This window comes from Amphiura filiformis, chromosome 14 (genome assembly GCF_039555335.1).
Source record: "Amphiura filiformis chromosome 14, Afil_fr2py, whole genome shotgun sequence".
NCBI lineage: Eukaryota > Metazoa > Echinodermata > Ophiuroidea > Amphilepidida > Amphiuridae > Amphiura > Amphiura filiformis.
This window is the reverse complement of record NC_092641.1, coordinates 3,139,026-3,162,335: the sequence shown is the minus strand read 5'-3', so window position 1 is coordinate 3,162,335 and position 23,310 is coordinate 3,139,026. Positions and strand designations below refer to the sequence as shown.

The 23,310-nt window shown below is 36.9% G+C and overlaps 1 protein-coding gene across 1 annotated transcript; it reads left to right on the top strand.

The window, feature by feature from the left end:
- The first annotated feature begins 615 nt into the window (after positions 1–615).
- On the top strand, positions 616–22,726 carry LOC140169613 (uncharacterized). Its single transcript, XM_072192878.1, has 7 exons — positions 616–1,009; positions 7,462–8,422; positions 10,784–11,134; positions 12,622–12,842; positions 13,602–13,760; positions 16,639–16,957; positions 18,869–22,726. Exons 1-7 carry the CDS (start codon positions 710–712, stop codon positions 19,183–19,185), a joined length of 2,628 nt encoding a protein of 875 aa, XP_072048979.1. The 5' UTR covers positions 616–709; the 3' UTR covers positions 19,186–22,726.
- Positions 22,727–23,310: the final 584 nt, after the last annotated feature.

Genomic DNA, 23,310 nt, shown 5'->3' with positions numbered 1-23,310 from the left:
ATGCGACAAACAATGTAGACGTAACAGCATTTTTTAGCGTTTGTTACTAACGGACTAACGGACGGACGGACTAACAGACAGACAGACATGGTGACTTATTAATAGAGCTGCTACCCGCAGCTAACACCCGCAGCTAAAAACAATGATTCAAAAAGGCCAAACCATATCTTCACAAGTCAAATAATTCTTACCAATGCTTACATAGCATCAAGTCAGGGTTTCACAGTGGTTTGTTGCCAGCGGAAGAACCCGAACGATTACAATACCTAGCTGGGGGTGGAAACCCCCCAGCTAGGTAAAAAACATGTGCAAATTCACTTTGTTGCCAGCAGAAGAAAACAGGAAGATTACAGTGGTTTGTTGCCAGCGGAAGAACCCGAACGATTACAATACCTAGCTGGGGGTGTAAACCCCCCAGCTAGGTAATAAGATAACATTAAAGCCAAGTTTCCATTTAAAGTCTTCAAACTAAACAAAAACATGTTCCTCTTCCAAGACTGAGTCAAGCTGGTTGCACGACTAGTCTTTGCGCAGTCATTAATAATGGTATCATGCATGATATAGCAATCAATACAGACTGCAGGAGGAGGTTGTTTGCCATGCAGAAAGCCTTCACCTGTTCACCCATGGCCTCTGATTGAACTGAACCATTGTTATGTCATGTTGTGCTAGCTGTCTGCGAGTCTATGCTTATAATATATAGGGCAACATGGCGGAAGCTGGCCTCAACGATAGTTCCCTGTCCCTGGCATCAACGATAGACAGACATTTTCTAGAGTGTGTGATCTGTTCAGACATTTTCAATGATCCAAGAGCTTTACCATGTATGCATCCATTCTGTTGTGAGTGTTTGGAGAATTGGGCTAAATCCTGCAGTAATGATAACAGCATTGTGAGTTGCCCTCTCTGCAAAAATATCTATCGGATTCCAGAAGAGGAAGGAATAAAAGGATTTCCTGGTCATTTTCTTGTGACTAATTTGCAAGACACTTTGGATAAAGCAAAGCAGGTATGTAGTGTACTTTTCTTTATCAAGTATTTGTATGGGCCTGTAATACCAAAGCATTGCCTCATGTTTGTGTGTGCTTTTTCTGATGTAACAGCTGCTACATTGTCCATTCCTCTGCCAAAATGTCTGGTTCTCTGCTGTTCTCTTTGTTGCTCAAATGAACAGTTTGTTCAATTTGTCCAAAAAATGAAACTTGCCAGTTTATTGTGTGTGTTCTTTTCTTTTGTGACAGCCCTATGTTCCACCTTTATACAATTTCCAGTTTGCTCCTGCAATTTTTAGCTCAAGTAAATAGAGCCTAGCTTTGTTTATTTGTCCCCAAAACGTCAAGCTATCGTGTAAATCCTGCCCCTAAATGAGCAAAACATAATAGAAATACAAGTATTTATTTTAAGTTAGCCAATGAAAAGTTTAATTAACTCAAGTCTATAGGAAAATGTAAAATAGGAACCTTAAATAGGAACCTTTTATACAAACGCTCATTGGCTGTGCAATAATTTTGGTAAGCAAAAATGCTTGGGCCCTTTCCTCCTGCCAAAAGAAGCTTGGCCCCTTCCTATAAATCACCCCGGTAGGGCCAGTACATATAATTACTGCACCCCCACCCAACTCTATAAATTGCACTGGTCACTACGGTTGTTCTCTGCTTCCAACTCCATATTTATCCACACACCAATAAACTGACCATAGCATGCTTTAGAATCACCAATTTCAAAATGAAAGTAATTAATTTAAAAAAAAAAAACATTTGTTTTTTTAATGGTATGTTTTGATTTGTATGTTTGATATAAAAGTGGTTCTAATTGATGTCTTAATTTGACTGATTTAAGCATCCTCATAATGTATCCCGATATATTTCCCATTGAATTGTGTCATTTACTGGTAATTAATTAAAATGAATTTAAAGACAAGCATTAGGCGATGAAAAAAAAGGCCGACCGACCGACCCTACTTGAAAGGTCCGTCTGCCCGTAGAACAGGTTTCTTTTTTTTCGTCGCCTTAAGGCCCTTCACAATTAATTCTTAGTTTCCTGTTTCATGGTTGAAAACCAGGGATGAGGCGACTTTTAATTATTAATTATTAATTATCTTTTATTTTCTTTATTTTAAAATAAGTGGTCGCAACCTACATCAAGCCATTTTGACAAGGAGCATGCATTTAATTATTTTACTACTATGTTCGATTTTATACATAAGTAATGGTACAATTAGGTTCTATGTTTATTCATCATTATAGATGATATGATCAAAGTCAGAAAGTAGCAAATGGTAGTCATTAAAAGTTATTTTTAAAGAGAAAATCCAAAATATAAATATAATACTTAAATATTTTGCAATTCTCTACTTTGGACGCGGGCGGGAAACAGGAAACTAAGAATCAATTGTAATTGGCCTAACAACAAATATATAATGTTCATATTCAATATTAAACAATATTTCCAATGCATTTTCACCATTTCATACAAATTTCAACTGAAGTGGTTCACTTAATGAATAAAAGTCAGACCTGGAGTTTTTGTTAAATACACAATTACAGAATTTGAAACTCACAACATGTTATGAATATGAGCCGAGATTTGTATATCTAAGAATGTCAAAAAACTTGTGAACAAATACCAGAGGCGCTATAGTTATAATGGCGATTAATACCACACCAAATTGCTATTTTATTATGTAAATACCCTAACCCATAACCCCGTACACATCCATGTATCGTTTATGTCCTTCACTGAAAAGGTCAATTTTATTTATCTAAATCTGTCCTTTCTTACATTTCCTTTTAGCTCACTCTTTCTTTCTTTTTTTCTTCTTTCTTTCTTCCTTCCTTCATTATTTTAGCTTCCTTGCTTCCTCCTGTACACTTACAATTTTTATTGCCTTACGGTAATCCATTCATCCCATCCGCACCCTAAACCATAGTCCCGCACCCGTAACACGTCCATACTTTTTTTTTTCCTCCTTTTCTTTCCATTTTTCTTTCTTTCTGTATAATGCATCCACTGGTCTCTGGCACGTAAGTTGGCCTATGCACCTCTGTGTGTGCATGTTACGTTGCGTGTATGCCGACACGCTAACACCGACGCGCTGCCTGCTATTTACGGTGACTCGTTTTGTTGAGAATCTTTTTCATAACAAAAAACCTTGTTTTTAACCGTATTTTCACTGTTTTTGAAGCCAATTCTTGACCGTTTTCAACCAAATATAGTTTACTATACTTCCCGTACATTCTAATTTCCTTTTTAATATCTTGTGAGAAAAGCCCCAACCTCTTGACCCAAATGTGCATTCTGTGAATGTATCTTTGTAGTATAGCTTTTGCTGCAGAGTAGTGTGAGAGCATCACCTTTCTCAGGTTAGCTACAACAGCACCGTTCGGGATTACCAGCGTTCGGGATTACCCGCCGTTCCCTCTTTCTCAACTTTCCTGGTACATGAAGTACATGTACAGCGTGTCCCAAAAGTAACTTAACATTGTGAATTTGCCATATCTCAAATATTTCCTACTTCATACCAAAATGGAGAACATATTTACATACAATGTAGATTGATCTTTTAGAATTATTATGATGCCAAAAACAGCATTATTGATGACCCCTTGACCTTACTGTGCGACAGTTACATATGTGTGTATCAAACCCACAAAAGCAAGCTCATATGTTCTTTGTTCAAGAACATGAATGATGTGCTTCCCTGAGCAATAGAGTTGGTTCACTCACTGCACACGTTACATTTAGATCCATGAACATTCATGGATTACATGGCCTAAGCGTAAAGCGTGACTGCTGTTTTAGATTATAATTAGGATATATTGATAATATTAAACTTTATTTTAAAACAGTTTAAGTGAAGATAAATTACCTATAGATCAACAGATTCAGATATGGTATGGTTCTTTGCCGAGACAAAGTCGGACAAACTCACTCAAGCAAAGTTTAAGGAACATTTTAATGTAAATTATGCACCCAGCCGAAATACAATCCAGCAACTATTGCAGAAATTCCTATCAACTGGATCTGTTCATGATCTATCTCGGGCAGGACGTGGAAGAACAGGAAGATCGACTACAAACATCGATGTTATACAAAGAGCGGTGGCGAAAAGCCCAAGATGATCAATACGTCGACTTTCAATGGAGAACAACGTACCGCGTACAACTGTTCATCGAATCCTCAGAAAAGATCTTAAGCAGTTTCCATATAAAATCCAGATAAAAAGAAAATGAAGATTACGCATTGAAAACAAACAAACAAACAATCAAACAAACACAGCAAAATTAAACAAAACATATTTTAAAACGATAACACGTTATATTGTGTTATCACGTCTCAAATGACGAGACTTATTTTGCGTTTATAAAAGTGGGTTTTGGCACGGTAGATATCCGTTAATTTCATGCCAAAGGGTCATGACCACATTAGCATGTTTGGTATCATAACATTTCTAAAGAATTATCTACATACTGTGCAATTTTTGTAACAACACTATTAACCCAACTCAAGTTATGGCAAATTCACAATGTTAAGTTACTTTTGGGACACCCGGTATACATAACACATGAGACTAGCTCTTTTCATGTTCATTCATGTATAAATGTGCGGCCTTCAATGCATAACAAAAGAATAACTCCCGGTCCATTGAAATTGTTTATTTGCATAATAAATACAATACAATTGCTCTAAAATATTATCTTATTTTTTATTTCTCATGATGTTGATATACATATGAATTGTAATATCACAATATACTAATATATAATAATGAAGCGGTCTGATTTGTTTAAAAAAACATTAAATTTGTAATACTTGATTCAGAGTTTTTTTTCTGAGAACAACAGTATACGTTCTGTGCATTGAGAGTGTTTCTCTCAAAGCGGGCACATTTCATTTCATGACGTCAACTTTTTTAGGTCAAATCTGTCTCATTGAAGGAACTCACCGCTTACAGTTGGTTTTTATGAATATCAATTTTAAATGTCTTATTTTCTCAAAAAAGGAGTCATTTTCATTGTTCTCATAATATTAGCTTGCCAATGATATGATGTTGTCCGAGCAATATATATGCATGCCCTTTAATAAATGTTCGTATAGTTAGATAGATAGATAGATCCTTCATCTTCTTCTCCCTCATTGTTGTTGCCATTGTTATCACCATCATCACCCTTTTCCCACCTCCTCACTTAACTTATTTTCCTTCTATTAGAGTCACGCGGTAGCTTGACCAGCAAGTTTTAAAAAAAACGACTGATAAAGAAGAATAAACAGATGCACCGCGAGACTATATTTACACGGAACAAAACGCTATTGTTCTATGATATTTTTCGCTGGGTACAAAATATATCTAAAACCGTGCTAAATCGTATTTACTGTCCAAAGTGTCATATTTTAATAACTCTTTATTTCAAAAAGTTACACGAATCTTACAGTCAATCCGATTGTTTGATAATAAACAAACATTCTTGCTTTATTCCACGCGGTATTTCATAGCCAAAATTAGTGGCAAATCATAGCTAATCATACTGATATCCACAATCTTTCGACACTGCTACAGCCATACATGGCTGTCACTGTCGCACTAATTTTTCAGATTCACTTTCAAATATACCCAGGCATTTTCCTGGATACCCTACATACAAATTCTGGACCCCATTCGCCAAAAAATCAAGTTTTTCACAATTCTTTTATTCTTTCCGAACCACAGCATATATTCATATTAATAAATACTCCACTTTAACACATCGTAATGACGGGACGTCCCCGTGGCGAAGTGGTTAAGGCCACGGACTTCTAATCCATTTATGAATTTTTGCTCAAGTTCGAATCTTCCCCCCAATTTTTTTTTAAATGTTTTATTAATCAATTTATTGTCGTAAATCAAGAATAACACCATATTGAACATCCATTGCTATTGTGATATTATTATTTTTTTCATCAAACAAACATGTTTGATTTTTTATTCATATTTAGGCCTAGGCCTTGGGCCTACTTTCACCATCCAGATGCTATCACCATGCCTGACTATCATGGCATCTTCGTCATTTAAAACACCGAAATTTATTTATTATTTATTATTTATTTATCAGTGGCTCTGTTCACAGCTCAGACTGAAATTATATTTGATATAAATATCACAAATGAAAATCACAAACCGCGAAAGATCGCCAACAACTGCCGCTGAATATTGATATCCAACTAGATTTCCCCACAGGGCTGAAGGGCAGGACTTAATTAGGGGAATTAAAATCACAAACCGCGAAAGATCGCCAACAACCACCGCTTAATAGGGGTATCCAACTAGATTGCCCCGCAGGGCTACAAAGAACTACAAACCGAGAAATTTGGATATCCAACCAGATTGCCCGCAGGCATATCGATTATATGGATATCCAACAAATTAAGACCACAAACCGCGAAAGATCAACAACAACTGCCGCTTAATATTGATACCAACTAGATTGCCCCGCAGTGCTATATAAAGAACCACAAACCGCGAAATTTGGATATGCAACTAGATTGCCCCACAGGGCTACAAAGAACCACCAACATTAAAACACGATTATCTGGGGCATTTAGACGCTTCCGTAGTATAGGCTTAAATATATGCGCATTTACCAGTTCCGACATGAAGTAGGCCTAAATCGGATTTACTCTATGTGTGTCTCTCTGGCATTGTCAACATTGGGTGTGTGTTGTTCATATTTACATTTTATTTACATATTTACGTAGCCTTGAATAATTAAAGTATATTAAAATGTTTATTGATCATTGTGTACGCCTCTGAACATTACAGTCCGCTGTGTGACGCAAGTTTTAAAAATAAACGACCGATAAAGTTTTGTTTAATTATTTATTGTCATGAATCAAGAATGGCAACTTCAAACATCAACTTTTCGTTTTATTCGTTTTATGGTGCACTTCATAACCTGACTTTCCAAGCTTGGAGCTGCTTGGCTACATTCATAAAAAGAAAAGAAATCTACCAAAAAAAACGTTGACAACGTAAAGAAATCAGCAAGTTTAAAAAAACCCACCTCGGCTCACTTTTTGAAACTTGGTCCCATTTGAACACCAACAGCAAATCAGTGTTTTTATTTTATTTCAACAGAATACAGCGTTTCCAACAAGATTACAAACAAGCCTACTTGTTATTCGTTGAATTCAATCATTAATCATGATATTATAAAACAAAACACAAAAAGATATTGGCTTATCATGTAAGAACAAGATAATAACCGTTCAGGTCGTTCCAGAAAGCTTACAAATTAATATCGCATCTGCACATTAAAGATACATAACACTTCTGGAAATATTTTAAATTTATGTAAATATGATAAAGTTTAAATCAGTACCTTTTACACATGGGACCAAGTTTCAAAAAGTGAGCCGAGGTGGGTTTTTTTAAACTTGCTGATTTCTTTACGTTGTCAACGTTTTTTTGGTAGATTTATTCTACAGAAGAAATCCAGCACCAACTATTGTGAAAATCACAAGGGCAAGAAGTGTGAGTACTTCTGTGAGAATTGTGGCTGTGCTGCCTGCTCAGATTGTTCTGCTCTTGATCCCAGTCATAGAGGTCATTCATTCATCCGACTGAAGGAAGCATCAAGACCACTGAGCAGTTCCTTGGAAAATCTTAGCAGAATAGTTGGAAATGTAGAAGAGAAATATACAACTGCAATCCAACAAACTCAGCAGGTAAAGCAGAATCTTGACAAAGATACAGATGCAAAGATACAGGCCATAGATGAAGCAAGGAATGAACATATGCAGCAAGTTGACAATCTAGTTAGAGCTTACAAGCAAGATGCCTATCGTAAGAAAAAGGAAAATGTGAAAACAATTGAACAGATCGAGGAAAAGCTCCGGGTTGATCTAGCCAGCTTAAGAAGTTCAAATGAACTAGCAAGCAATGTGATTGAGTCTGGCTCCGATTCCGATATCATCTCCCTCTACCCATCATTGTCATCAGCACTACAACAACTTACTCAAGCACAACCCATTCCAGTAGATAGCAAACTTGGTGAGATCAAACTAGAACCCCCTCAGCCTACTTCCATGGATTTGCCTTCTTTGGAGCAGTTGCTATGTAATAAGTTACATATCACTGTCGCGCCTACCCAACACACTCAAGTAAGCCATCAAACCACCAATTTACCAGTGAAACCTGCAGCAGCAGCAAAACCTTTACCATCAGCGACAGCAAAACATTTGCCATCATCAGCAGCAGCCAAATCCCCACCAACAGGATTTTCAGTAAAATCCTCACAGTCATCAACAATTAAACCCTTGTCAGCCTTTACAGCAAATGCTCAAGTTAATGCAGCAACAGCATCGAGACAAGATTCAAGTGACAGCCTATACCAAAGGTCCCGATCTGTGCCAAGTACACAGGGTAGCACCCAGCCAAGCACTGATGGTAAGTGGAACAAATGTGGACAAATCAAAACTACCGTACCCCAAAAGTCAAGTATGCAACAGGTATTGCCATTCATCCTAATGGGGACACAGCTTGGATGTACATGTGACAGTCAGGGTTTACTTTAATGCACAAATCACTCGTAATAACATGTTCACATATCTTGCGGACCCCTTCAAAGTTCAACATGTACAAAATCTTGAAAACGTACACATTCAAATATTGCATGGTTTGAATATAAAAACACCTGATATTGTGCATTTATTCTCGGGTTTTGAGGGCTTCAGATTATTTTCTACATAAACAAAAGAAAATTAAGCAGCAGCATAAGCCGGCAGACTCATAAGTCACGACTCGTGACGCATTAACATTATACATTTATTATACCTGAACCAAACTTTTCATTACGGAGATGATATAAGCATAGTGGCTTCAAGGTTGTGGATGCACACTATTATAGGTGCGATTTATTTACTTTTTCATCATGCATCGAGCTGACACGTACATACGGTTGTATCGAAGAGTGGGTTATTATGTGTGATAATGTGATAAAATGACAGCGAAAAACAATTTTCTGGACAAGATTGTGCTAAAATTGCAAAACTGTAAAAAACACGAAAAATGAAAAACAAAACAATTGCTGATTTAGTGTAAATTTCTGACAAAAAAAAGAGGACCATTAGGTGTAAGCTGGTGAAAAAAAGGGGTTATTGGGTAGCAGATTGACAGCCACATGACTCATGCCAATTATGCGAGTGCCCCCCTCGCGGGATCGAGTGCTGAAAATTTTCAGTTTCTGAAACCATAATCGGAAAAACTATCAAAGGTGCCAATGAAGGTGCCAGTAAAACTTAATGCAGAGTGCACAGTCGGAAGGGGGATACTTTGATATGAAATGGATAATAGGTTAAGGCTGGCACTTTAAAGGGGGGGTAACCTTATTGGTTTTGGATATGGATTGTCTTTAAAATTACATATTTGGTTTTGGATATGGATTGTCTTTAAAATTACATATAATATCAAATATTGTCCCCTTTATGCAGCTTTGTGAAAAAACGAGAGCATTTTCTGCGTAAATGTGAATAAATAGCAAAATTTGCAACCCAATACTTGGTATGCATGAATTGCATTCTGGGAAGGTAAGCAATAACATGTGCCGTAATTCCCGTTCGTCATGTGCCATGCGTGCGTTTTTTTACTGACATTAACCAAGCTCCACTGTACCTAGTCTTAAGTCTAGGTACACATTCCAATACTACGGTGACATTTCCCCACAACCAGTCTTTTCATGTTCGTCTGTATATCGTTCATGATGATTTTTGTCTATAAATTATGGCATAATGGCAATAGAGCTCAATAACAAAGCAAAACAGAAATGCCCCGACGACAATGCATGAATGCTTGAAATGCCCGTATTAAACCGAAAATTTAGATTTTAAAAACTCTTTTTTGTACCGATTCAGAAAAAAAAAGAACCAAATATATTTCCCCTTGCAATATGTACATTTCAAATGAATGTAAATAATTTTGGGTTTAAAAAATGGAGCAGAAAAAAAACTTTCCTACCGGGATTTGAAACGGGAACCTCTGGTACAAATATACGACGCTCTAACCAACTGCGCCACGCGGGCAGCTTCTAAATTCGGAAGGAATTTTAAAAGGTTTATAGTAACTGAAGTCTCTTCAGCAGTTATTGCGGTTCGCTCTTTTCATACAATGTGAATGACGCAAAACCAAACTAGCTGTTGAGGAGACTATAATTAGCTACGATAAGCCTGTCCAGAATTCCAGAAATTGGTAGCCACCAAGGGAGGTATATTGGCATGAATTCTCCAATTTCTCCGGAAATACATCGACTTGGAGTGTCAAATTTCAGAATAGGAATAAGAAAAATACAATCTATTTTGTGATACCAAAAACTCATTTACAATGACAAAAATCGGGGGATGATGATGATGTTGTCGATCGGGTCACTGACCTTTAACAGTAAAGGGCATTCGGTGAGAGTAAGATATAAAGAATATGGGTAATTGGGTGATTTTTGGCATTTGTGCATGGAGAGCAAAATGCTAGTTCATGACATATAATGCACAGGACATAACGGTCGAAAGACTGAAGCACTAAAAGTGTATGTTATCATGTTAATGCCCCCACACTTTAATTTTACACCTTGCACAAATGAATACAGAATATGCAAAAAGACATAGAGAGCTGAATATATATGATAATGTCACAATGTCTTTAACAATATAGGTCTTACCAATGCATCACACACACCCCCACTCCCCAGTTCACCATGTCATAACAATTCATTATTATTGTCTCAATGGTATAACTATTACATGTATGTTTTTCTACTAGACCATGAACACTCAAATGGCAGCAATAGTGAAGCAGCAGGTGAGAGTTTCAACGCAGTAGACACTTTAGATCAAATATCAACGCTTATTGGACCTGCAGGGGGCACTGTAAAAATGGATAACAATATAGCACACCTAGACATTCCTCCTGGAGCATTGGACAAGCAAATACAGATAACATTATCCATGTTATCAGAGACAGATCATCCCACACTTGGCGACATGTTCATTATTGCACCAATAGTGCGCTTAGAACCTGATGGGCTTCGGTTCTTGAGACCAGTGACATTGACAGTGAAGCATGCAGCTGTGGGTAGAATTACTAACCTTGAAGTCTGGACAAAGACAGCAGGTAGGTGAATATGTCTTTATCATGAAAGCTCCAGTAGTACATTTGGCTTCCTGGAGGCACTGACGTCAGTATGTAGTATGTGCTGCATGCAGTGGGCGCAGTATTAAATCCTTTGTGTTGACTCAAAGAACTGGCTGTGCATCTGTACATATGCAAAGTAGCTGTGACCAGTGGCGTAACCAGTGGGGGGCAGGGGGGTTGGAGCCCCCCATTTTGAACCCTTGCCCCCTGTTTGCCCTCCCAAATGAAAAAGTTAAAGTAGGCATACTTCTGAGAGTTATTAATTAACCTCATATCTGGTAATTTTAACCTTAAAAACACAAATTTTTGCGCGCTTCGCGCGCATTTATTCCACTTTTTTACCATATGTCACCAGTTTAGCTTCAATATGCCAAAAATTTTTGGCCTACGCACGCATTTGTACCATACACTTCTTTTGTCGCCAAAAGGTGCTGGATTCCTGCCCCCTCATTTATTATGTTTGCCCCTGCTTGCCCCCCCAAATGAAAATGTCTAGTTACGCCACTGGCTGTGACAAAGTACAGATGTCACTGGCTCAAGGAAGCCAAATGGACTACAGTGCATATGAGCATAATGTAGATTAGTAATTGCATTGTGCGTGAAACATGTTCTCGCTGAATTATGGGGTCAGGGAAGGTAAGTTTGAGAAGAATGAACATATTTGTGATGGGAACAACCAAAATGAGACGTTTGTTGATTAAAATCAAATTTTAAGTACGGCTGGACGATGGGGATAAAGCATATGATGTGTTATGATGCCTTGGTGCTGTAAATTACACAAATGCAGTTTTCGTCCATTTTCAGTAATATCAATGTCACACCAAAACAAATCAAGCTATTTCCATGAAAGTCACAGAATAAGTAGGAGCTGGGGGCATGTGTGCCACTATTAAAATTAGATACACTGCTGCATATATATAGTTTTAATATCTTTTTCAAACACGGTATAGATCATTCTGGGATACCCGCTATTTATCAAATTTGGCACAAAGCCAGGCAGATCCAATATAGAGGTTATCCACTTTACTCATGCGTGACTTCTAACAAAAGGCGCTGATTCCTGTAGTATTCCTCATTCAAACCAATTCAATGCATGCCCTCAGAGTTACCTGCATGACTTTGGTGGGCTATTTTGAAGCAGTCATGGTTGCACATGCAGGTACTTCTTTTGAAAGTCCTAATCAAGGTATAGCAGTCGCTGATAGGATATGTAACTTATAGAACATGTATAACCTCTATTGAATAAGTCAAGATATTTTTTGGGTCTAAAGGATAATGCAACACCCTTTATTTTTAAATGTTCACTATTTGGTCCCCAGGCATAAAAATCCAATATAGGCCAAGTAGATTTCCCATACCAATAATTATGCAATGATCTTTATAGTCCAACTTTATAGTCTAATCTTTATAATGTGTAAACTAGGCAAAAAATAATGCTATTTGTTTACAATGGTAATACCTTCCAGGACATAACTGGCAACTCGGCAATGACAGTCAGACAGGTAACAACTCAAACACACTCTTATCAAAAGATGTGGTGAAGATTCGTATGGCACATTTCTGCATCAAGTGCATCCTTGGAAGAAGTAAACTACGAGTACAGATACAGCCATTTATTCCTGTTGACTTACGAAGGTCCAAGAAAATTGGATTGACGGTGTATGCATTGAAAACTTTCCATGTAAAGGTATGAACTTGAAAACACATGATATGAAACTATTAAAAGCAGACCACAGGATTGATTTTACCCTTGCAATTGATGGCATCCCCCATAGGGAAGACATAGAATTCCCCTGGGAATTCTCAAGAAAAATAATCATCATGAAGTTCTTTTCAAAACACTAAAGAAGACATAGGAATTTCCCAGCAAATTTGAAATTTCAGCAGTGGGAGTTCCAAAGAACAAAACAATATTAAACAGTGAGTATTCCCACAATTTGAAGCAGTGAGAGTTCCTACAATTTGAAGCAGTGGGAATTCCCAAGTAAAAACAGCTTCAAGCAGTTGTATATATTGGCCCAAACCATAAAACAAAGTGCTGACCACTTCTCAGCAATAGAGCAGCTTCACTATGAGTTGGTACACCAATAGCCTTTAGCTGAGCATAATTTATATATTGACATGTATCATAATGGAACCCATATTAAATATTATGGGTAAAAAAGCTGGTAATTTATTTATGCATGAAGCTTTTTTTTTTCACACAATGTTGCATCTGAAAATGGTGATTTGTGTTTCCTTTTCTCCACAACACAATAATAATTTGCACCATTTTTGGCTTTGCAATTGATCTTCTAAAGCCTGTATTTTCAAAAAGTTCAAAACCTGGCCTATACAACAGAAATTCTTGTGCCCCAAACTTTTGAATGGAATGATCTATCTTAATGGAATGAAAAACGTAAAATCACAGCATTTTAAATTTGTTTCCTTTCTTGATACTACACAGAGCGTTCAAGATGAAATGGCAAAGAAGAATCATGTATGCTGTCTAAATAGTGTTGTACAGGTCTATGATATCAATAGGCACAAGAAGCTAGAAATCGATCTCAAAGATGTCAAGGACAAAAATAATACAGATGCGTGGGAAGTTACAGAAACACCAAAAGTGAGTATCGATTCCACTGATCAATAAATGTGTATGCATCCCCTGTGTATATTGTTGCCTTAAATTCATTGTTTTGTGTAAAAAAGAACCTAGTTCTTCAGGCCATGATAGGTTTTCAAGTTAAAATGAGCTGTTGGAAACTGCTTATCCACAAAAAATAGCCTATGTAATTAAATTCAAATTTGGTTAGTGGCCTGAGCTTTCGATCCTAGCAGGATCTTTATCAAAGGCAGAGTGACACGACAACTCACTAACATACAGGGTGTCCCAGAAAAAATTACTGGGCGAATGAATTTGGACGTAAGTCGAGAAATAGACATCCGAATCCACAAATCTAAACATCAGCGTGTAGCCCATCTTATTCTGCATCCTATACGTCAATTTTATTGGAATCGGTTGACTGATCGCGAAGAAATGAGGGATTATATAACGCATGCGTAAATTCACTTCATTCCAAGTTTGAAAGAAATATCATTCAACACAATGCGCACTGTCTATGGGCTTCATGTTTTGTTCTGTGGAATCCTTTTCGTTCTTTTTAAACAATCTGTTTCTTGCAAAACATTTAATTAGGTTTTGTTCAAATTTGAAAACCTGCTCGATATTGAAAATGAAAGCTTGCATGTAAGTAGACTATGGACTTCCAATTTTAAACGGGATTTTGAGTGGGCAAAGTCCCTGACACTCACACTGTCAATCACACTTGTTTATCAATCAAATTTAACCGCAAGCAAATACAATACGCGCTCATGCACTTAGTGACGCATTCATGCAATTACACAACACAATGGCGGCAGACTTGTGTACCATGTAGTTATTAATGGTAATGATAGGTACCCGGAGGATTTAAACCATAACGAGATCTGGGCGACCAATCACAAGCCAGATCCATTTAAAGATGCATTACATCATTGCCAATTTTAGTAGGCCAGATTTCCGACAATCTCATCCATAGAAGCTCATAGACAGCCGTGTTAAGCATCTCTGACCGCAATCCAATGTCAGTAGTCCACTTGGGGAGCTAACAAACAGAGGGTGTAGGGTCCCTAAAAAGATCAGATGTGAAAATCTATCAATTGTGCACACATTAACTAAATCAGAGTTTTAAGCTCAAATATAATACCCAGAGTATATGCAGAATGGGCAAGTGGACTACGGGGTAGTCTAGCATGTAAGATGATACTCGGTACTTGTAAATATCCTTTTTCGTTAATGTTGATATAAATGTTGCATAAAGAATTATTGCATAAAAGAATTCCAGCTGGCTTTACAAATTTCTCACGCACATTAAAGTTTTTGGAATATGTCGTAGAAATTGTAATGCAAAGTTTAAATCTTCAACATTAATATTGCATGGTATCAAAAATCATACATAAACTGTAAGCAGTTGATCATTTTCATTGGCTCAAATGTTCATTGAAAAGTTAAAATATAACATATTTGCAAAACCTAAAGAATTAACGTTGGAAAGCTTCCACTTGCAGAAATCAAAGTTTTCTCGGACAAAATGGTATTCATCTTCAGTGAAAGCATGAATAACATAACACCGTCGGATTATGAACTAGATAATGTGGACTGAATTGAATGAGATACACAATCTTTAGGAAGCGGTGAGCTAGTGTGAAAAAAGCGCCGGTTATCAAACTTGGAATGAACTGCATTGATGCGCGCATTATGTAAAAGTCAATTTCTTCGCAACCAGTCAACCGAATCAAATAAAATTTTCGTATGTGATGCACAATAAAATAGGCTTTGCATTACATTTTAATTCTTTTGATTCTGATGTCTACTTCGCGACTTACGTTCAATTTTATTCACTCTGTAATTTTTTCTGGGACACCCTGTACAGTAAGCCAAAAAATTAAGGTACCAGTTACATTTACCTCCTGTATATCATAAACAAAGCCATATTATGTCATAATTGGAACCAGCAGGAAAGCTGCATCTTTTAGCTCGAATTTAAGACCTCATTCATTGAAATTGTTCAAAAAATATAGACACAGCGATCTCAAAACCCAAGGAAGATACCAAATTAAAAGTTGCAGTTTGCTGCATTCAATGCCCTATTGATTTGTACACAAAGCGTTCGTGACCAAGAGAACTAGCACTGCGCTTCCATTGATTAGCATGTCGTGCTTTCATTGATTAGAACACAAAAGTGCAACTTTTGATTTCGTTTCTTCATTACGTTTTAGATCACCATTTCTTTAATTCTCAAGCAGTTTCAGCAAATAACATCTTAAATCAGAGCTAAAGAGTTCAGGTATTTGCTGCTTGTTTTAGTTTTGACACATTTGTCTTTATTTAGGATATACAGGGGTGAACACAACTGGTACCTTAATTCTATGGCTTACTGTATATTTATATACCAAAGATAGACAAAGGGGCAGGAAATGAGATGAGAAAGTGTTGCTTTGCTCTGACCGACCCGGCTCCCAAATAGGTTTTCAATACAGGACTTTTAAAGAACGATGCAATAAATGGTCCAAATGGTATGTGCTAGGTATTCTAAAGGATAACTGAAAATTTAACCAAGCATTGCATATCTAAAAAATGATCAATTATTAAAATAGCCATTAAAGTGAGAAAGCAACAAAAATATCTGTCTGTGTTCTTTCCAATCAAACCATCACAATATGAAACATATTGCCTACTATTTGATGGAAATTCATACTATCAAATCTATTTTTGGTGACATACCCTTGTTATACAGTTTCATGCTGCTTCGCAGCACTTCATCAGACTGGCAACCTTGCTTCTTCTTCTTTCCTAAAGTTGCTGCCGGTGGTGGTGCTAGAAGCTGGTTGAACAATCCAGATGAACCTAATACAACATATTGCCTACTCTTTCTTATCTCTCTCTCTCCTTCTACACGTAGAACATTAATGCTGAGAATATCAACAAAAGTCCTGGAAATGCAAAGTGTTGCTTTGCTCTGACCCCAAAGGATGAAAAGATAGATAGCATTATAGCAACTCTCAATGTTCAAAGGAAACCTAATGACCCAGATGCCATTGCGGTAGATATTATACATATCATGCAACATTCATTGCAACCAAAGAATACCAGATTATTGGCAGCTGCAGCTAAAGCAACAGGCACATCAACCAGTAATGACAATGAAGGCACAGTTGAACAGACTTCTACAGCTGAGGCTGCAGTACATTCAACATCCCCATCACCATGCTATAAGAATGGTATGTGACAGCATATGTTTTGTTGGTGTATATAAACTCCTCAAAAAAAGTTGTTCATAAAAAACAAATGTTCATATCATGTTTAAAAGTTGCATATCAATGGACCCCTAATTTATTCCCCTAATGACACCACATTTGTAACTATCACCATTTTCATGGCTGAGTATGTTTCGTAGATGTAGTGGGGTCTCAAATAGAATATGCCAATTAACCATAATTATTCTGTGCTCAAACAACACTAGTCACTAACCATAGTAGGTGTATCATTGAATAACCATATGCAGCTACAACGATGGCATACCATTCCTCAACCAGGATTCACTGCAGTATTGAATGCAAGTAATTAATGCTTGAAATATGAAGTTAATAAAAATGTCTTTTAAAAATGCTTTTCAAGAGATGATCCAGGTGAAGGGCGGTGTGATTTGATGCGGCATTGATCTATAAAGCTCCTTTGTCGATCAGAACCAGGCATTCCATCGATAAACATGGTTTCTTATTTTTAAAAAAACCAGGGATGGTCTCTTGTCCCTTGAAAATCTAGCGTGGTAGTTGCAATTGACATTTGTTGTAAGTGTTACTTAAAACATTTACCTTTACAAAAATCCTTACAATCCTGTGCGTATAGGTTTGTCATCTTTGTTTGAAATATAAAATTATTGGGTTAATAAAAACACCCAATACAGTGACTTTTGTGTTGCTTAAACATCTTAAACAAGTTCAAATGCTCTTAAAACCAATAACCAGGCACGCAATATTGTCAGGTATTACAGCCGACGGTTATATCATATGTCCACTAGGAAAACAACCCTTAAGAATTAAATATGCAAACCTATATTCTAAATAAAATAATTCTGCTCCAACAACCCTCCACAACATGATTTCCTAACACTATTAACCGAAATAGTAAGATATTTATTCCTTTTTATTTGAAACCAACCTTCTTTCATCCCATGCAGTACGATTTTACACCTCTCTCACTGCAATTAATATGCTTTACATTTCCTAATCTTTCTTTGCTTAAGCCTACTATACAAATGTTTACATTATTGTTTTAAAGAAAAAAATTGTATCCAAATGGGGCTGGCACTTCAATATGAAATGGATATAGGTGTAGGCATAGACCCTTCTTTCTAGGGTCTATGGTGTAGGGCTGGGCAGTAAGGGGCATCCGGTGAGAGCAAAATGTAAAAAATATGGGGTCATTGCAAGGGTGGGAGCATGATATTCGGTGAGAGCAATATGTACATTGGGTGAGAGAGGGACTGTTTGGATCTAACTGGCATTGGATGAGAATATGACTTTTTTTAAATGAGGTCTTTGGGTGAGAGCCAAAAGAAGCTTCGAAAATTGAATTTCTAGTTCTAAATGGCTTCAAATGGCTTTGTTATTTCAAAAATATTAACAAAATCAGTGATAGGTGACTTGTTGCTGTTCAGATGGAAATATAAGGGTCTAGCTCTTTGGGTGACAGATCTAAAGGAAATATATTGGGTCTTTAGGTGACAGAGTATGTGCTGGTAATGGGGTCTTTGGGTGACAGCGATGGTGAAAAAGGGGGTCTTAACAGCCCTACATACGTGTCACCTCCAAAGTGGAAGTGACCCCTCCCCAGATTTCAGCACATCACATCAAAGCTCCCATTGGGCACCCCATTCCCTTTTTAAAGGAATTTTTATTAACAACATAACCAGAACTGTGGCAAACTAAGGGAATTTCAGGTTTGTAAAATCTGGTACATATTGGAAACAAAGTCCACATTTGGGTAATTCTGCACCCCTCACAAAAATACTGGCTACAGGCCTGATGATGACATTGATGATGACCATGATGGTGATGATGATGATGATAATGATGATGATGACAGTGACAATGATGATGATGATGATAATTAGTATTATTCTTTTCCAGATATCCAGATGCCGAGTTGCAACCCAGTACAGGTTTTCCATCTCATTCTGGACGATGCCAGGGATGTCCTGCATGATAACTTAAATACAAATAACATCCTCATGAGGCTAAAATCTAGACGTATACTGAATGCTGGTGAGGTTGCTGAGATAAACAATATACATGGACTCGGGGAAAGGGTGAATATGCTACTAGCAATTCTCAAAACCAAAGATGTAAAGGCCTATGAGGAATTCATGAGTGCCTTGCGTGAATTTGATCATGATTTATACTGTGAGGTTAAAAAAATTGAAAAGAGATATCCGCATCGCTTGTGAGGAACTGCGCAGAATTGGCCAACACATTTCAGTGCCAGCATTCACATTTTTATTTTCTACTGTATCTTCAAAGTTCCCCTGGAAGAAGCACTTCAATATGAAATTAGTACCGGTGTAAGGCTAATTATCATGATTATGGGTTTTCATGAAACAATAATGGATTGGCATTTTTGTATAATAAAAATAAATGTCAGTGTTTATACAGCGCCTTTCACATGTGAACATGTACCAAAGCGCTTTACATTTATTCCGCCGTCGTTAGAATATGTCAGCTGCCATACAATGCCCAAGGCATGCTCATACCTTTGGGCGGCGCTCAATGGACAGTATTCATAACAGCTCCCCATTTCACACCTGGGTGGAGAGGAGTAATCGAGATAAAGTGCCTTACTCAAGGGCACAACACGATGGCGTCGCCGGGGCTCGAACCCGCAACTTTCCGATTATGAGTCGTAGCCCGTTCCGCTCGGCCACCGTGCTGTATTCATATTATGTCTAGCAAGGCAGTTTGCAAACCACTAAATCACATGCCCATTGTGGTAGATATCCAGTTGTAGTAACTACACATTTGCAACGTTTGAGGATTTGTTCTCAAGTTGTATATCGCTCATTCTACAAAATCGGGTGCCAAACATCAGTGTTCAAACTACAAGGAACACCAGTGTTCAAATGAAATATAAGGACATTTTGAACATGTGTCAAGTATTCAAAAGGTGTTACATATGTGTTCTAAGTTTTGAAAATGTTGTCTTATTTTTCAAAATCAAATGTTAATGCAACAATGTTTCCTTTATGTGATAGTGCTAGGTAAGGAGACACTATTTAAGGTAAATTTTAGTATGGATATGCAGACATTTTTTCATAACTAATCTTGGAAACAGAGACAGAACACTAGTGTCAAGTGTTCTATGACTTTTACAGTGTAGGAATTATTAGGCTTTTGGTACTACACTCAAAGAAAGACTCCTTTTTGCTGAACACTTCTTGTACTAATTGTTAAGTTTGTGTATATAGAATAAGGCAAAAAGACAATTTAGCCACATGTATCCATAGTTTCAATTTTACAAGTACAATATCAGCACACATAAGTTTGGTGGTGATACACATTTATGTCAAGATTCCAAAATATATTTCTATCAAATCTATAAAAAGTACATTAGTAAATACCATCAAAATTGTCCAGTAGGTTCCATGTGCAATAGTTTCCTTCTGGTAAAAAAATAAAGCTGAACAGACATGCACAAACACAGTTGAAAACATAAATTGTCAGGAGGGTTGGAGAGGCAGCTTGTCAGGCGCACACCACCAAAAAGGCTGGTGCAAGACTCAATTTTTTATTCAGACAAGCTCAGTTTCTTGGTACCAGTTTCTTGATCAAAAAACTCACAAAACTTTAGTGTCTGCTTTGATTCAGTGCTATTTTGATTATTCTTGTTCTTCTTGGTTCTCTGGTCTTTCTAAAAAACTCCAAAATAAACTTCAAGTCATGCAAAATAGAATTGTTAGGTTCATTCTTGGTCTGGACTCACGGACACATGTTGGCCAGACTGAACTTGATAGGCTTGAGTTTTTAAATACTGTTGATAGAGTTAAACAATTGAAGCTTAACCATGCTTTTAAAATTTTTAATAACATGTCTCCAGATTATCTGAGTGACCATTTTATAAAAGTAACTGAAAGACACCGGTATAATACCAGGGATAGCCACCTCAATTTTGTTGTTCCAAAGTTTCATGGGCAAATTGGTAGTACCACCTTCCAATACACTACATTCAAGGCCTGGAACTGTCTCCCAAGCAATATTAAATCCATCAATGGCTATGCCAACTTCAAAAAAGAAGTAAAAGCTCATCTTGCTACAAAAGCAAGATCACAAGAAGGGGGTAGTTCTAGTACTTGACTGTTTCGTTTGTTTCCTTCTTTTGTCATTGATGTTGTCCCCTTTTAAAGGACCCCAATGGAAATAAGCCTCCATGGCTTTTTGGGCTATCCTTGGTCTTATCAACATGCTCTCTATAAATATGTGCTGTTTATATTCTTATTCTGTTTTTATCAAATGTATTTAAGTATTTTCTATATGTGCCTTTTAAAATGTCAATTGTTGTTGTTGATAAGACTAAATAAATATGAAATGAAATGAAATGAAAGTGTGACCAAGCTAATTATGTGCACCAAAGATAATTAAGAAATATTTTGTACTTAAGTAATATTTAGGAGTAGTAGTAGTAGGAGTAGTACCCGGGAGTAGTAGAAGTAGTAGATAAAGAAACAAAGGTGTGAAGGCCAGTGATCAGTGAATGCACTGTCCATCCATTCATAAAAAATGTATAAGTCTATTGAAATGTTCTCTTCATAATAAGAGAATTATGATGGTTAGTGATGTCAGAAGAGTTTGTCATTACTTCTTTAAGGACCAGGTATTTACTGAGACTTTTAACATAATAACTATTGTTTTATTTCTAAGTAACATTTTATGACCAACAATTATTGTAAAGGCCCTTTGTCTCAAGATTATGTAGGCGTGTCATCCCATACATTTCTTGCATCATCATCATATGCACAGGAAGTAATTATTAATATTCAATTATGTTCATTCATGTTAATTTGTTAGACTGACCATAACATCATTGTTAAAGATTACTTGCTATTGGATGGAATATTAATAAGGAGGTTGGACTTGAACAACATGTAGCACCTATAATAAACTTCACCTTTGGGTCGATCCCAACCTCTACAGACTGGTACAATGTTCTTATTTCTACCGAGCTAATTCCCGGCGAAAAGTAACCAACGGTCCAAACTATATAGCAGACCAAACACGCTGGTTACAAAAGTATGCTATATGAAAGGGTATGTAGCCCATACTATCAGCCCTACCCCATACTCAGACAGTAGGGGACATGGTACAAATCTTCAAATAATTCAAACATATACACCAGGCACAAAAAGAAACTCGTCAGTATATACATGATATATACATCTTGTTAATTGGACTTCGATTTCTCATTTGACACCCTGTTTGTGACAATCGAGTAAGAATTGACCAAGATATGCGCCTCCAAACCCTCAAACCCCAAAATCAAAAGTTGTAATTTCGATGATTTTCAATGAGATATTGAACACAAGCACCACGGGCCAATCAATAAAACACGCAATGTAACAAGCGTTAAAATTGCAACTTTTGATTTCTGGGTTTAAGAGTTTGGAGGCGCATATCTTGGTCAATTCTTGCTCGATTTTCACGAACAGAGTGTGAAATGAGAAAGCAAAGTAAAGTCCACTTAACAAAATGTATGTTTCAGAATAATCCAAAATATCAGGTTGTTGAACAGCAAGGATGTGAAGGTTTTTCCTATAAGACACTTCTGTTTCAATGTGTATCCTTAACATGTTTTTACTCGGATTGTGCATGGAAAACTTGTACAAAATTTGATATCTGTCAAATTATACTGCATAAAGTGGAAAAGAAAAGTTAAGGTGTATTAAAGGAAATTGTTGATTTGTATGAAATATGATTTGGCTCATTGTTTTACTTCAATAAAAAATGTAGGTCAGGAGTGTGAAACACTTAGTGGATTGGCATATTGTTTTTTTTCTTCCAAATATTATGTCAAAAAAAAATTCCCTTTACATAGAAGTTGTACAATTCATGAACATGATAAGAGAGGGCAAACATTTTCGGGCTGGTCAAAAGGGAGAGCAAAATTTGGCACAGAGTTTTGGGCACTTTTAAATTACATCCTAAAAAGAGCAGATAAACAGTATGGACGCATGCCATTGTGCTAAATATCTTGCTCGATGGGCACATATCAAATATTGAGAAAATTTATGACATTTGGATTCACAAACATATGGCATGTGTAAAGAGGGAGTTCTAGGATTTATTGGCACGTCAAAAAGGGGCAAGCAATTTCAGGGCAAACCATTTTGAGAATTCATCCCTATACATAATTATTGCACAGCCCTTAAAAATGTTTTTAAACTTGTTCAGAATCAGCTCTCAATATTGGCTTGAACTCTTATCTCAGTTTGACCTTCTTTGCAGTGACAGCGCTACGGGGTGGGGGCAAGGGGGCAAATATTTTTCTTGCCGCCCCCACTTTTGAGGCGAACCCCCCAAAATAA

Coding starts and splice junctions, on each gene's coding strand:
- LOC140169613 (XM_072192878.1), top strand. CDS start 710: ATGGCGGAAGCTGGCCTCAACGATAGTTCCCTGTCCCTGGCATCAACG. Junction 8,423..10,783: donor CACCCAGCCAAGCACTGATG/GTAAGTGGAACA, acceptor TTTTTCTACTAG/ACCATGAACACTCAAATGGC. Junction 12,843..13,601: donor TGAAAACTTTCCATGTAAAG/GTATGAACTTGA, acceptor GATACTACACAG/AGCGTTCAAGATGAAATGGC.